Source organism: Rhea americana, unplaced genomic scaffold (genome assembly GCF_003343005.1).
Source record: "Rhea americana isolate MKP2758 unplaced genomic scaffold, rheAme1 scaffold_70, whole genome shotgun sequence".
Classification (NCBI taxonomy): domain Eukaryota; kingdom Metazoa; phylum Chordata; class Aves; order Rheiformes; family Rheidae; genus Rhea; species Rhea americana.
The window spans coordinates 1,825,981-1,841,916 of NW_028186868.1; the positions used below are offsets into that span (position 1 = coordinate 1,825,981).

Genomic DNA, 15,936 nt, shown 5'->3' on the forward strand with positions numbered 1-15,936 from the left:
AGGATTAAACTTCCTTCGTGGATAGAGAGAGGAGAGAAAGGAGACACACAGAGAAGAGAGAAAATTATGAATCATTCTGAAAATGGAATCAGACTGTCACATAGCCCCAAAAAGTTATTTCAGAATAGCCTCAAACAAGGTTCTCTCTTTTTTTTTCTTTTTCCTTTTTTTTTTTTTTTTTTTTTTTTTTTTTTTTTTTTTTTGCGCTTTCACAGTCAAGTGCTTAATGTAGTGATTGAATTATCTCAATGTTTAGTCCATTGCAACTCAGGCAAAAGAATTTCAGAAGATCCTTTTTTTGTTTGTTTTTTGTTTTTTGTAAAAGCCCTGAGAGAGGAAAAAATAAAAAGATTCAAACAAAAATTGTATAGAGACAAATTAGCTGAACATGCAAACTAAAGCCTAAGATTCACCCATAGTTTAAACACATTATAAATTTCACAGTTTAATATTGGGGGAGGAGGGGAAACAAAAAACCCAACAACAGCAACAGTTCTCAGTCAAACTCAACTAATAAAAATGTCAATAAAATGTGGCAAGACCTTATACTCTACTAGGATATAGATAAAGGCTAAATAAAGCTTTAAATCAATAGTGATTATTGCTAGCAGATGTCCCGGCAGGCTGCTGGGAATTAATTACTTGCTACATTGTTCTGCAGCATATAGTTTAGTAATGGCTTCTCCCCCACAGTATTGCGCAGTTTAGTGTGGAGAGTTGCAAAAAAACAAAAACAAAAAAAACAAACAACAAAAACCAAAAATACCCAAAATAATAATAATAATAATAATAATTATAATAGTAATAACAATTTAAGGGATGTGTGAACTGGTTTTAATTAAGTAGAATGCACCTGGCTAGAGTTTTAAATGAATCATTGGTTCTGATTTATTCATCTATCTGGAGTTAACTTTTGTTTCTGAACTGGTTCATACATCCCTATTAAAAAAAGATAGAAATCACATATACCTCAACCATTTTTTCTTATTCTATTTGCAAGAATATTACTCAAGAACGTTTTTCTTCCTTTGAATTCTGGACAGTTAAGATTTCAGTCTCCAGAAATTTTTGGAGAATTTATATATATATAGATATATATAGATATATATTATATAATATAGAATGGGTTTGAGGCCCACTTCCTCCACGTCTGATGAAAGCAGGAAAAGCGGTTCTGCGGGGAAGGGAGGATCACAGTGCGGGCTGAGGGGGCTGAAGTGGTGGAATAGCACAGTGAGGCTCCGGCAATGCTAGTATGGCTCTGTCTGTCCCAGAGGTCATGACTGAAGGACAATTAACAAACAACAAAAACAACAACAACAAAAAAAAAACAACAAAAATGCTGAGCACTCCTAAAAATGCACAGCTACAGTAGGATACATTTTGCTTAACCCCTTAAATATTGGTGGCTGGAGTGTCACCTGTTGCCGGCAACAGGAGCCATATGGAGAAATTCCAACTCCCAGCATTAAAGGGGTTGAATTATTGATATGAAATTTAGACACACACCTCAAGTCTTCAAGCATCAACCCCAAAATCTCAGGAAGATTTTTTTTTAATTTATTTTATTTATTTTTAACATGTCTTATATCTGTAGTTTTATTACCAGTAGTATTTTCTTGCTCTAGAACATGACAGTAGCAAGATCACGGTAAGGCTCGCATTTCTTTCTTGCTTTCTTTCAACTGGAAGACTGAATAACTTTAAGTAACACACGTTGTCACTGATGTGACAGCAACAAGATTAACATAGTACTYGCAGTGCCTTTCTTATGCACTCGGAGGGTCCTGCCACGACCCYTCTCTCGCACACTTCTCCCAGGCCCCCGCAACAGGCACGCGCACACACAACACGCACACACACACGCACACACTCACACCCCACCACGCGTGAGATGTTCCCCTGTACATGTGTGATGATAACTTGCTGGCCTCCATTTGACTCTCCGGTCAGAGGAAGGGGTCCACTTAAAGTACAGTAGAAGAGCTGCAACATAAGAAGAGGAGTTGGTGAAAGCTTAAGTCAAAAACATTTAAAGAAGGGCTCCAAGCTGCATTATACATCTGCGTGGGCAAATATTGCCCATTGGTTTCTGCTGATTGCAGAGACAAGCAAACTGATGAATTTATAAAATAATAATAAAATAATAATAATAATATACTGAAGCAAATCAAACATATATAACAGCGGGTGCATAATTTCCATAGGTTACGTTGCTATGTAACTCTTCTCTGTATACACACTCAGTCCACAATGGCCAGAAAAAAACCCTTGTAGCTAGAACACCATTTCTAATGCTGAAAAGTAGAAACAAGTATGAGGTTGAAACTCTTCATGTTTCCTGCTTTTGGCTTGAACCACTTTGAACACCTTCAACTGCCACGTTGTTCGTGCCTGGAMCAGACTTAATGCTCCACCATGTGGCAAACATAAGAACATCTACTGAGAAAAAAAAATTAAAAAAAGATCAACATCCCCTCTGCGTTTCCTCTGACTATTTTGTACGAAATTCACATAATTTTCTTCCAGTTATTGGCTGTGGTATCCAAGGGCCTCCCACCCCACTGCCCCCATTTCCAGCTCAGAGAACAAACACAGCGAMTATCACAGATATACAAGAACAAGCTCACACACACCAATACAAAAGGTAACATTAATGCTTAAATGAAAAAGGTCCTCTCCAAATAATTCATTAAAATATTAAAAAAAAATCATTTTTGAAAAAAAAAATCTATGATACCAAAAGATCTAATAAAGTAGTAAGGCACTCAAATCAGTATATACTGTAGTCTCTTGCATTATTATACTGAAAGGCATATGGCACTGCATCCAGTCTGCCATACTCTCCCCACAGCCGTAAGGCTGCTCTTCCGAAACRAGACTCCAAAAACCTTGCTCTGCTGATGGCTTTAGTTCGTGTGCTGGGCCGGGTCCAATCTGCGAGCAAGTCATTCAACCCCCAGGAGCTGAGGCGCACTGTCTGCAGAGGCAAGAATGTGATTCATGGGAGATTTTTTGTTGTGCATCTCCAGCAAGTCTTGAATGAAACCCGACGATCTCTCGTGGTCAGAGCCACCCCGAGGTTCCTGCTCTTTCGCCGGCGCTTTCTGTGCATTCTTGCTGGGCTCTGCGAGGCCGGTGCCGGCCGTTCGCCCGCTCGGCCTCTCCTCTCTGCCAAGAGAGTCCTTGGCTGCGCCGGCCTGGGACTCTTTTCGACTTCTCGTGATAGAAGAATGGCTACCAATGCCTGCAGCGGAGTCGCACTCGTTTTCTGAGATAGGGTTAGTGCCGCTGTGACTAGAATCATTTTCGCTGTCTTCTCCGCACCTTGACTGGGTTTCATCCTTGTCGCTCTCCTTCCCGTGGTTTCGAGCATTTTTGACTTTCTGGTGTATACGCTGGTGACGAACCAGGCTGTGTTTCAGAGTGAAGGTCCGTTCACAGGTTTGACATTTGTACGGTCTCTCGCCTAGATGAGAATTAAAATCTGAAGTCAGTCGTAAGATCATAAATGCACTACTCTCGTTTCAAGCAGAGTAAGATGCTCTACACTTTGGAAATTCAGTAGCTTTATCAAACTTCGGTGTTGCATTTATGCAATTTTTTTTCCATACTATCTCATATATTCTAGCTCATCATTTGTGAGGAAGTATACACAAAAATCCCAGGGCATACATTAAAGAAACCCAAGAACTAACTGTCTTGAGATTTCTACAAACCTGATATGGCTCTACACTAAGGAGGGAGGAAGACAGCAAGCCCCAGGTCTTGTTAGCATCCCACCTAGTTCAGTCAGCAAGTTTTCTGGAAGAAGTTTGCTGTCTGGAGCTTACAAGCATTTGCAAAACTCGCCATCTGCGCTGCTACAGCAGCTTCCCTAGCAGCCCCCCATGGGTGTTCCTCATTACTGCTCAGCTCCTGGTATGGAAAGAGAAATGGTTTGAAATGCAAGAAAATGACACTGTCCAGATACTTGGGGTGAACAGCACTGAAAAACCAAACCGAACAGCATATGAGGAAACATCTCTCTTTCTCTTACATGCTTACAGATAGGTAAGCAGGAAACGCACAAGCTACTTCATCAGTAGAAGGGAAGCTGTCAAGAATTATCCTTGATACAGGAAAACACCATCTTCTTGTGAAGCAGAATGACCGTGTCACTATGTTTCAAAATGGAAACAAAGAGCTAGCTAAAGGATCTAGATTTGTCAGGCATCCATGGGACAAGGTAAGTATACTGACCAAGTGAAAAAACATATGCCTTGGGATTTTATATACAAAGCTGTTTGTGTTCTTCAGCCAGCTGATTTCTTACTTGGATTTCTGACAAGAACTACACGTGAGAGCACCTGAAAAGCTTCTATAGGCCTGTTTGAGAAATGCTACTCTCAGTACAAAATTCCTCCTCTTACTATGCAACACTAAGCCGCAGAACAGCTGCCGGCATCCCATGCTGCAATCAATGAATTTGCTCTCATCTCAGAGTGGCTTTTTGCACATGAAATGCTTGAATACTTTCCTAAGCATTAGCTTATCAAAAAACAAAGCAACCACTGCCTCACAAAAATCCCCCAACTTCCCGACCAAGCAAAGAACACACTTGGGCAATGCCCCAAGGTGGCTTATGCCAGCAGAGCCCTATTGCCCTGGTGAACTGAAGATGCTACCTTGTTTCATTTTGTCTTTCTGTTTGGAACTATTGAGAGGGTTCAGTGGTGCAATTCCATCAAGGTATCACCTTGTGCCAATGAACATACAGAACAAGACATTTGGGGCTAATTCCTCAGCTACGATAATGCTTTCGATAGTAAAATGGCCTTAACATGGGAACACATGTCTCCACCAGGAGGGTTTTGGAGAGACAGCCTTCACCCACACACCACTCAGCTGTGAACAGCATGGGCCCTTGGCTCATCCTCAGTTGGGAAGGCAACACAAGATCATCCCACAACCAAGTTCTGGGGAGCAACCCCAGCACTTTTAACTGGATTTCCAGAGATGTCTTGCACAGTCGCTGTTAGTGCACTTCAGCGGGCTCCAAACATTCCTTCTTCTGAGGCAATGCATTCAAAAAACTTGCCAGAAGTATCATCAAAAAAAACCCCACATCACAACCAGAAAGTAGGCAATATTACATTCAGACAGCATTTTTGTCAAGAAATATGTCTGAATGAGTGGGAGGGAGGGATGGAGCCATCCCACTATATTGAGACAAAGCTCGCCATTGAAAAGGCTTGTAATTAAACAGTGGGGGTTGGTGGAATTTATGTTTCTTAGATTTGAAGAAAGCACTGACTCAGGTTCCTATTCAACACCATTATATTCTTGGTTGAGACATCTTTCAGCATCAAACAAGAAAGAGAAACAAACAAAAATATACTGACAAGGCCTGCATATCTCAGCATACAATGAGAACATTTAAAAYACATGGTAAGACAACCTCCAAATGTATGTAATAGTATCATTTGRGGGTAAAGCTCAATAATACAGATTTGTGAATCTTCCCAAAGATTCTGAATTAGTATGAAAATAAGGACAAGAATGGGACTAGTCTCATTTTACTTGTGGCTCAGCTCAGAATTTGAGTCCTCAATGTCAGAAGCAAACAAGTCAGTTTTGCACKTGAGAGGTCAACTTACTTAACAGTGTACTTACTTATTTAACATTATCTTCATTACAGCAGAAAAATGTTGTACCCAAAGTTAATCACAAAGATACCGTCTTCAGTAGAGAACACTGAAGATCAAAACGCACCACTTTTCCCATTTCACTTGCAGGTGAAATGCATCAAGGATACATTGATAAGGATGAATAATTAATTCAYCTTTGATCTGGCTCATGACTTCATCTCCTCTGCTAAAAACTGAATTTCACATAAAGCGTTCTCATATATTTTAACCGCACAATCAAGTCATCAAAGCATTTTACTATCTATATTCCATCTTCTCTGCCCAAGTTTGAGTGAAGAGCAGGATGCCAGTCATAGCTTTATCTTTCAGTAAAGTAGCAGGTCATGCAGCTCACCAGCACATTACGAGTACCAGGCTTAGATAAGCAGACTAAAACAGACTCTCCCCCCCTCAGCTTTCACTCAGTGAAAGYGCTATCACAAACTGCCACAATTCTCCACTGCTCAACGAAACACCAGGGAGACATCAAGTCATGCACACACAACAAGAAGAGGGTGAGAAACTGGACAGAGCAACTGCACGGGCATCTCCATACTTTCCCTGACTTTCAAATTCTGCAGCAGGCAAGAGAAAATGGGTTGGGAACCGAAGATATGGTGGTGCTGACCATTCATGCTCCCTCAATATACTTTGTATGCAGCATGGAGGATCAGAGCAGAGAAGGCACCTTATGGATGCTTCTAGGACTGAAAAAAAATGTCTTCCACCTCAGTCATACACCCACAGARCAGATGCTTAAGTCTAGCAGCAGACCTGCTCGTAATCTGTTCTGCCCTGAATTCTCCACTTACCTGTATGAGACCGCATGTGTCGTGTCAAATCCTGTAGAGACCAGAAACGTTTGTTGCACACGGTACAGACCTTCTTTCTTTTATCTGCTTTTACAGCACTTTTAGCCCCATCAGTCTTTGGTTTTTTGTCATCACTGCTCCTCTCAGTGGACTTTCTTTCTGTGCCCTCCCCCTCAGAGATGCTTTCACTCTCTTCATTCTCCTTTCCTGTTGCCTCACAGTCCACAGGAGACTCCACCACCTTTAAGTCCATCGGAGACTCTTCCTGGTCAAGACCAGAGTCCTGCATTGGGGGAGCACCTGCATCATCCTGGATGCTTTTGCTTTCATCCTCGCTGCTTCTTTCATCCTTTCTGTCCTCACGAGTGTGGGCCTTTTTGTGACGGCTAAGAGTGCCAGCAAACTTGAAGGTTTTGCCACAAACACCACAGGCATGTTTCTTTTCAGTCTGAGAACTGCTGCCTGCACTCTGGTCACTCTCTGCCAGCTTGAAGTCCATTAATTTGCTGGCAAAATTGAGGTCAAGACTTTTATTACTTACAGAATCTTCCTCAGGGCCCTCTTCATATTCATCTGCTTTTTCTTCTGCATCCTCTTCTCCCGGAGGGAAGTCAGCCTTGTGCTCCCCCTTGGGACTGCACTCCCTCTCTGGTAGCTCCGCTACTTCCTCTGTCTGCTCCTTCTCACCGGAGGTCAGGTCCAACACTTCATTTGCTGTAGCTAGTGTCTCTGCATCAGACTGGCTGTCTGCAAGCAAACAGAGAGAAGCTTTCAGTGGGACACTCTCCACTAAGTCACAACAGTCAGTATGTCCCTCCGCAAGACTTCACACAGGCATTGCCTTTGATCAAGGTCCCTGTCTGTTTTTCTCTCTAAGGCTCAAGACAGTAACTTACAGTGAAAAGAGATCAAAACACTAGGGAATCCAATTAACAAGATCATTACAAGTCTGTGATCATATGCCTTCTCTTTCAAAATACAGTTGCATTCTTGAGACAGATTCTTGAAGTGTAATATTATCACTTTTACTAGAGAACAGAAAATGCTGAGACACCAAAGATGATGAGTTGAGTTCACTAATACTAAAAATGCACTGCATTGAAAATACATGGATGTGTTATTTATAAACTCATGTACTGATATAGATGGAAGCAATATACATCTGTATTTTAATAAAGCTAGCTTAGAAACCATAAGTAGCTAGAAATATTTTACAAAGGGAATGTAAAGGCCTCATGAAACAAATTGGTGCAATTAAATGTTAAAAGTTATAAATAATAACACAAAGCACAGTTTAAAAAATGGTCATATACCATATAAGCAGAAAAAGAAAAGCGGAAGTTTGTTCACATATAGGCTTTTGACACACACTATTTCATACTACACTGGAACCAAAATAAAAGGCCAAGGTGCGATATACAGCATCCCTCGCTGTTTCACAATTCCTCCAACAAGCAGGCAAAAAATACCTAAAATGTCCCTCATTTTAACGACCTCCTCCCTGCTTTTATCAGTTTGTTGCATTAACATTGCTGGAGACACAACATGTGTTCAAAAAAGTAAAACAGATAAGGCATTTAAGGCAAACAAAGGGGCAGAGCTGTACCTCTTCCAAGTTCTATACAAATAGTGTATGTGTAAATAGGAAATAAGCTGGACTGGATCTAGAGGCTAAAGCTGACAATGAGGCATGGCATGTAACTGCATCCCTGGTGCCACTTTCCAGCAACTGTTCCAGGACACAAGCTTAGCAAGTCGTGCTTTCTGAAAGTTGAACCTTTCCTTGCTTTAAGTCCTCTCCTCTGCTCCTTTCTTGTTGACAGCACGCAGCCACACAGCTAATAGGCATTTTTGCATTCGTCTGCAAGCCCAGTAGCTGCTTAGGAACTGCAGGGATTTAGAAACTCTAGTAGGACTGTTCAAGCCCTCCAGCTGACATAAACAGCAAAACAAGTGCTTGTCTCAGAACAGCCTAGATTTCCTATTACAAGCCTTTCATAACCAAGGAGTAATTACAGAAGATAAGAAGCTCGTTCTGAAACACTTAGTAGYGTGAAACTTATTCTTACAACATAACCTGCATTGAATACATGGTCATTAGAAAATGTCAAAGCTAAGCAGTGTTTCCAGCAATTGTGTACAACCACTTAAGAGAGCATAATCCTCAATACACTTTCTTCACAGGGGAGTAAAGGGGGGAAGAAAGGAGAAGTGACCTATTAAAAAAAAAAGACTCCCCTTTTTAATCAAAATAGATCAGTTTACAGAGACACTGAGTGACACAAAAGTTTTCCACAAAGTTCATTGCTCATCTAATTATCCACCTATTAAAGCATGTAACTGGGCCATAATCTGTGTGTAATGCTGGAGAATTTGAGGATGCAGGCATCTGAAAAGAGAGGTCACCTACAAGTGTCCTACAAATTTGCATCTGAATTCTATATTTTGACACACTGCTGATCTGTTAGATATACTAAGGCAAAAAATAAAAGAAAGTTGTTATAAACAAARAGAGCTCCTCTCTAGAAATCAAGCTGAAATGCCAAAGCAAAATAATAAATATATATAAAAAATAATAAAGTACTGCTTTACAACTCAAAGAAACACAAGATAGGCACATAGAAATGGGACTCGCAAAAGGTGTGCTTGGTTACACGCAGGTAGCAGCGTCTTGTGGCTAATGTTGTAGGCAAGGGAGCAAATTCAGAACCCCAAATCCAGGCCGTATCTGTATGGGTGAAACATYTGAAAAGGAAACACTTCTTACGGATTGTATCAGCCATTCCTCTGCACCTGGGTCTCTGTTTCTGCTGATTTTATAAACCAGCCTAGCCTCCAGTGCCCAGGTCTACTTTAACTCTATGTCCTTTGCTAAGCTTAATAAAAGCAGTTATACTTGAGACCCCTAATATTTAAGCAATATGGCACYGGATTTGCAAAGTATGAAAGAAACAATAAAAAACTGGCAATAAGAAGCAGTAATAATTATGGCACATACATCATAGCCCGCCTTTTTCTTCCACACATTTCACGGGCAAGAGGAGCATGCCTCCGTCTCTCTAGAAATGCCTCATCTCTGCCCCAGAGTTTGGACAAAAGGATGAAATCAGTCTACGTGACTCTACACCACTCCTGAAATGCACTGTACCCTTCCCTGGCCACCCACTGCTGCCCCAACCCTTGCCTGGCCTGAACATTCACACAACCACACAGAAAACAGGATCTTTTTCACCCTAGTGCAGATTTATTGGGACTGATGTGACCACACAATCATGGCTTCATTTAGGGTATGGTAAGACGGGAGGCAAACAACAGGGTAGAGGATTTTCCATCCCAGCAGCCTATGGTTACTACCATCAGAGAAACTTCTGGGAAGGACAGATGACTAGATAAAACTGGAGCAGTGAAGTGGCTCTGAGGCACAAAGACCTTGAACTGGCACTGACAGAAAGCACGTACGATGGCTGCCACGGCCGTTCCCATCAGTGGGCTGGGAGCTGGGACTTGCCCACAGCAAAGTGGGCAACTTCTCCTAGCCAACTGAGCCATCCTGTCCTCAGCGAGATCAGGAACGTTGGAGCTGCTGTGAACACGCCCGTGAACGAATGCATGCTAGACCATCAAAGACAGCCTGCAAATGAAGCAAGTAGCGGGCTTTCAACAGGGAGCACGGCTGGGATMGACGATGATGTCCTCTGTTAGGATGGAGAGGGTTGAAGAGCATGAGGACACTGAGACGGAGGGTCCTTTACTGTCTCAAGAGCGGTGCTTTGTAAACTCTTTGCTGCCCAAATGCAAGACAGCAGATGCAGAGTTTGTTGGCTTTTCAAATAGGAAGTATCAGGAGCAAAAAACAGGGGAATATGCATCAGCAGTACTCAAAAATGAATTAGCTCGAGAAAGACAGAACTAGAAAAACTAGAAACTTTCTTTTAAAAAACACTTAAACATAACACCCACTCCAACTTCTACATTCAACATGTACACGCACCTGCTCTAAATGATTTCCCCTTTTTCTCCTTATTTTTGTTAAAGTACTCCTTATCCTACTACCAGTATTCCAAAATATCATTTTTTCTATAGTTTACTCATCCTTCAGTTAATCACATCCAATCTCTATCCCCTCTTCACCTTTTGAACTTTCTCTCCACCAAACCCTGGGGCCCCTTCTCAGCTGTTATTTTGTCCTTGAGTGGGTGGCCCACAATTAYATTTTTCTGTGCAAAAGAGATACAATCCACCATAAGTGGTCTACAGATAAATGATGTTGCCTTACTAGCACAAGTAAACGGATGAGGCTGACATCAAGAAAACAAACATGAAGTTTAAAACAACAGGCATTCGTGAAGCGCAAAGACCACTCCAGGAACCAGGAGCACAGATACGCACCTGCACATTCTCTTCCGAAACTGGCTCTCCACCACAGAATGAATACATTCAAAATTCAGGAACAAATTTAGGCAGGAATGTGTTARAACATGTATGTGCCTGGGTACGCACTCTTCTTTCTTACCTGCATGAACTAGATCTGCTGTTTTTTATTCTTTTTTTTTTTTTAAGAAGGAGTTTCACAGGCCCCTGAAGAAACTTCTTGCCTATCACGAAGTTGCAGTTCCCACCTATTTCAGCTTCTCCAAGGTTACCCCTAACCTGTGTGGTTGGTTTTGCAGCTAAAGTTACCTGCTTTGCACAAAACCTGACTATTTGGGGATGGGTGAGAAGCAACCTTGCTCTGCTGCAGATAAACTGGAACAGCAGCATGGGAGTCGGGAAGGTGAGTGGGAAACACGACTGTCGCAGAGAGAGCCACATCAGGTCCCGTCTGGGATTTCTCCCACACTACAAGGGCAGTCTTGCACAGGCAACTACTCTATCCACTCCAACGGAGTTTAGGTTTGCTCTGCACTACTGTTTTTCTAGTTTACCTGCATAATTCCTATAGCAACTGAACACTTGGCTGGCCACACAGCTCTAGTAGACTTGGCCATACTTTACACTGGGAGAAGGATTTTGATTGAGTCTTCAAATCTGGGCAAATATACCTTCAAACAGACCAGCCTCCACTCAGACTGGTAATTCTTGTTTGCAGAACTTACAGCTCCAAAATTTCACTAATTTACAATGCAGACAGAGCAACCACTTGCATCCAGCAGATGAGGAAGACGGGGTGTGCGGGAAAGGCCTTACACTTCTTTCACCCTGTTCTATCTTTCACTTACTAAGATTGCAAAATGCTTTCCAAACTGTTTGTCATCCCACTGATATTTACACCTCAGCCAGATAGTTTTGGGCCTAAAAGCTGACTTGCCAAGACGATTCCAAATAGTGCAATAGCAAGTCCAGAGAGTCTAATGAGTAGAGAGCCCCTCTGCAAAAACCTCTGACCTTTTTTTTTCTCTCCAGCTTTTCAGCCACATAACCACAATTTAGGAGAAAGCTGGGGGCAGCACACATAACTCTGTCACAGATAACTCTACTTTGCGTTATTCCTTTGAGTTTCACAAGCAAGAGTGAAAAGGTGACATGGTTTCATGACACGAAATGTGACACCAGCTTTGACACAAAAATCAAAGAACCATATAGCAAGGAACCATAAAAGAGAGAGAAGAGACAACCAGGGATGTAAGGATACAAGGAGAAAAGCAACATGAAAAAATGAATGAAGCTCAGCTGAGCTGCTGCCTCTTAATCTTATAGGAAAAAATGAACTTCTCTGGAGAGATATTCATAAGCAAAACCTCAAGGTCTCCATCTTAGAATGCAAAAACTTTTTCTCTTGCATGAAAGAAACCACTATATAGTTGCAGCCAAAATCATTTTTCCTCCAAACTGCAGAGAAGGAAAGTCTATTTTGCTGAAGTCTGTCTATAATTCAAGTTGTAGCTTTCAGTCATCCTAGTCAGAACACCCTTCCTAATCTTTCAAAGGTGGCAAGAAAAAAAAAAAAGAAAAAGAAAACCAAGAATAAATTACTTTCCTGCATACACCAATAAAATTATCAACAGAGACACTGAATATGGAAGTTTCAGATAAAAGAGCAGATACAGATCAAAGTAGAGAGGTTGCTGGTTTGATTTTGGTTGGGTTTTCTTTTCTTTTTTTTTTGGGAGGGGGGAACTGAGATGGAATAGAGATCAGAGCTTGAGATGTTAAAAAGTTATTACATAAAATAGAGTGTTGCAGTGGAAATTATTTTGTGACTTTAAAGCGTTTATTGCCAAAAATTCCTGAGATCCTAAGAGAAGTGTTAGAAAATCTATTACATAAATAATTCTCTGAACCAGCATATACAGAGCACTGGAAATGAATGCTGTAGAAGCAGTTGACACTATCACTCAGATAAGCTAAACATTTAATATTTTCCCTACATTCACTGAAATAACCCCGGTTATTCTTATATTTTACAATAAGGGCAGCCTCCACTAGGTGGTAGCATTCTAGTAATTTTGGTACCTTTTTTAACCATTCATCTGAKGAATAGTTTCTGCTTCCACCTACAACTTGGAGAACATCTTTCCAACTTGCAGAGGTACCTCACAAAAAAAGTTGTGTTATTTTTGTCCATTTTTACTATAAACACACTAAATCCTAAAATTCAGCCACCTTTATTCCATCAAACGCACAAAGTTAGATATTTAACTGCTCACATTTAGGGGGCTTCAGTCTTAGCTGCAAAACCCCTGAAATGAATAAATCTGCGGGAAAAAGGAGAAAAAAACAATTCTGGAAGAAAAGAGATATTAAATAAATAGCTAGTTAAAGCTAAAACCCAGACAGATAGCACCACGCTGTTTGCCTTTAACACAAGTTCTGATCATTCAGTACCTTCCAGTGAGTAGCTCAGCTTCCCGACACAGACAAAGCTGTTAAGGACTAGATGTTACTACACGGAGCTAGTGAAAATGTGCATTTGAACTGAGGAGGGAAAGAAAGTATAGAGACTGTCAGCCTACAGTGAATTGCACCATTACGTATCAGAATGGCAGTTTTATGCAGAGTTGGTAATACAGTCACTATGATGTACATCTACTTAGTATTTTCTAAATAATAGCTCTAGCTCTCGGGTCAACTTTACAGCTCTTCCATCTGCCACTTGCCCTAACAGCAAGCAGCTCTTACCTTTCCATGAACCTTGGCTCTGAAGTCTCTATTAAACTTTGCCTGACAGAGAAAATGCAGTTTCAAGCCCTTTGTCCTCTAGGAAATAACCGCAAATGTAGTTCAGAGGTGCAGACTGCGAGAACAGTTTGAAAAACAAAAAGTCCTCCACTATAATCAGGGCTCACATGATTTCTGGACAGATCACAGGGTGGCAGATTTCTAGAGCAAAGATGAATTCTGCTAAACGCTAATCAGAAAATTCACTGTTAAGTATACTTACTTTGTAAATATTTGCCCAGTTTGCCCAAAGCAGCCATTTCTGATTCTCTCACATTAGGGGCAAGCCTCTTTAAGAAAGGGATTTCTCCTTAGGAAAGCGTCTCTCGGAATTACCTAACAGATAATCCCTTACCCCATTCCCATCCCATAGCTCTCCTCCCTCAACTGTATTGCGCCGCGAGGAAGTAGCTTTCGGAAAGCCCTAAGGAGACACAGGCAGAGTTGCCCTGACATGGTGAAAGTGAGCAATCCATTAAGTTGCTCCACAGTTTATTTCTAGTCCTCTCCCCCGGTGCAAGCCTCCGCCAGTCCAACTGCTGTTAGCCTCTTCTTCCGGGTGAGACCTTCCCCGTTTTTGTATCAGGTACATTTGTCAGACTTCTCTCTTTTGCCCCATGAAGAGGACAGGCACAAGCCCCATCACTTATGCAGACTCCCTGTCTCTGAATCCTATTCAAAAATCACCATTCTGTTTTTTGTTTTGTTTTAAAACAAGACCAAAAGAAGTCCTCTATAAACTTGTTCCCAATGACACTCTACTGAATTGCACTTCCTGCCTTACACCTCATCTTAGAGCCTTCCTCTTCGCTGAGTTTATGGTTCACCAAACACCATCCAAGCATCTTCCTTCATTCCCTTCACTTTCAGCACACAGAGAAATCTGGACTATCATTCACTTTCAAGTACAGCCCTTGCAAGGACTCTGTATGCGAGCCTCAACCACGCTATTCACTCACCTTTTAAAACCGGCACTAAAAGAGAAATGACCCCACAGTTTCAAATTGTAATTTACTTCCACTGATTTTGAAACACGTTTTTCTTGGGCAATGGAGGGAGACCRCAAGTCCAAAGCTGTTGAATGATTCTGGACTGTGATTAAACACATTTGGCAAAGCCTGTAAAAAACACTATGCTGTGCTTTAAAATGCATATGGTAACTCTAACAGTACAGGATCTGGGCTCCTTCATGGCTTTCTAAGGCTGCTGTTTGAAGATACAAAGCGTTTGACAGCAAAGCCAATTTCAACAGCATCTGTCCCTCAATGCCTCCCAGAAGATGTTGCCAACTCCACACCTCCGCTGCATCAATGTTGTACTGCAAGCCAGATCTGGGAACTGATCTAACGAATGAAGGTCCCTTCCCTTGCCCTTGTCATTTCTGGGCAGCTGGCTCAGCTACAACTGCAGGGATGAACAGCCAGGAACAGGTCAAGCCAGCAGTGCTTTGCACCATCCAACCGTGGCCCACGGCTCTGTCAGCGGGGGGCAGGTGCAACCACCCTGTCCAGTCCAACGCGGCTGAACACAAGTGCTAAGAACAACGTTTATGTTCCAACAAAATCCTACCCATCCTCCGTGTCATGCCAGGGCTCTCCTGAGCAGCTTTGCAAGCGCTTTTGTTCTTACCCCRCTGCTTAGCCGAGCTGCGCCACAGTCCCTGCGACTGCAAAGAGAGTTTGCAATAACCCCAATTACAGCATTTTTGTTTCATGCTGTTGTAAAGGTTGAAGAAAATGAGCATATTCAGAGTCCTTTCTGCACACTTTTGTTCTGCAAGGGGATCATGTTATAACACGAGTTTTCCTCCCTCGCACTGTAACCATCTGTTGTCTGCACAGGCAGGATTGACCCACGTGACACCCCAGATACCGTGCTACAGCCCTGTGAAGGTAAGGGATGTTAACATGGTAACAAGACAACTTCATCTCATCATGATAGGCAAGATCAAATCATGTTGTAACATGTCTCCAGCACAGCAGATTTTAATGCTAGACTAGCACTGAGACTTGTATTACTACATTTGAATCACTACAGTGCAACCTGACATATTAAAAAAGAGGGAGGCCGTGAAGACAGCCGACATTCCCAAACGAAATTTTAAAAATATTAAAGGAAATACTCTGTGTATACTTTCATGCAGTTTGATCAGCTGTTATGCTGAGGTTGATTGTAACAACTGATTTGTAGCTTTAACTATGCTGATGCACTCAGCCAAGTTCTTGCTGCTTTTAGAACCATTACTTCAACAACTCTTCTGTAAGACTTACTCAAACTGACACAAATTACTCTGTCTT

The 15,936-nt window shown here is 41.7% G+C and overlaps 1 protein-coding gene across 1 annotated transcript in view; it reads right to left on the reverse strand.

The window, feature by feature from the left end:
• Positions 1-140: 140 nt before the first annotated feature.
• Positions 141-15,936, reverse strand: part of RREB1 (ras responsive element binding protein 1) — a 125,602-nt gene continuing 109,806 nt past the window's right edge. The window contains exons 10-11 of the mRNA XM_085321678.1: positions 6,482-7,228; positions 141-3,469 (exon numbers count right to left, since the gene is read on the reverse strand). Coding sequence (XP_085177804.1) covers positions 2,949-3,469; positions 6,482-7,228 — 1,268 coding nt within the window. The 3' untranslated portion in view covers positions 141-2,948. The remainder of the gene's footprint in view (positions 3,470-6,481; positions 7,229-15,936) is intronic.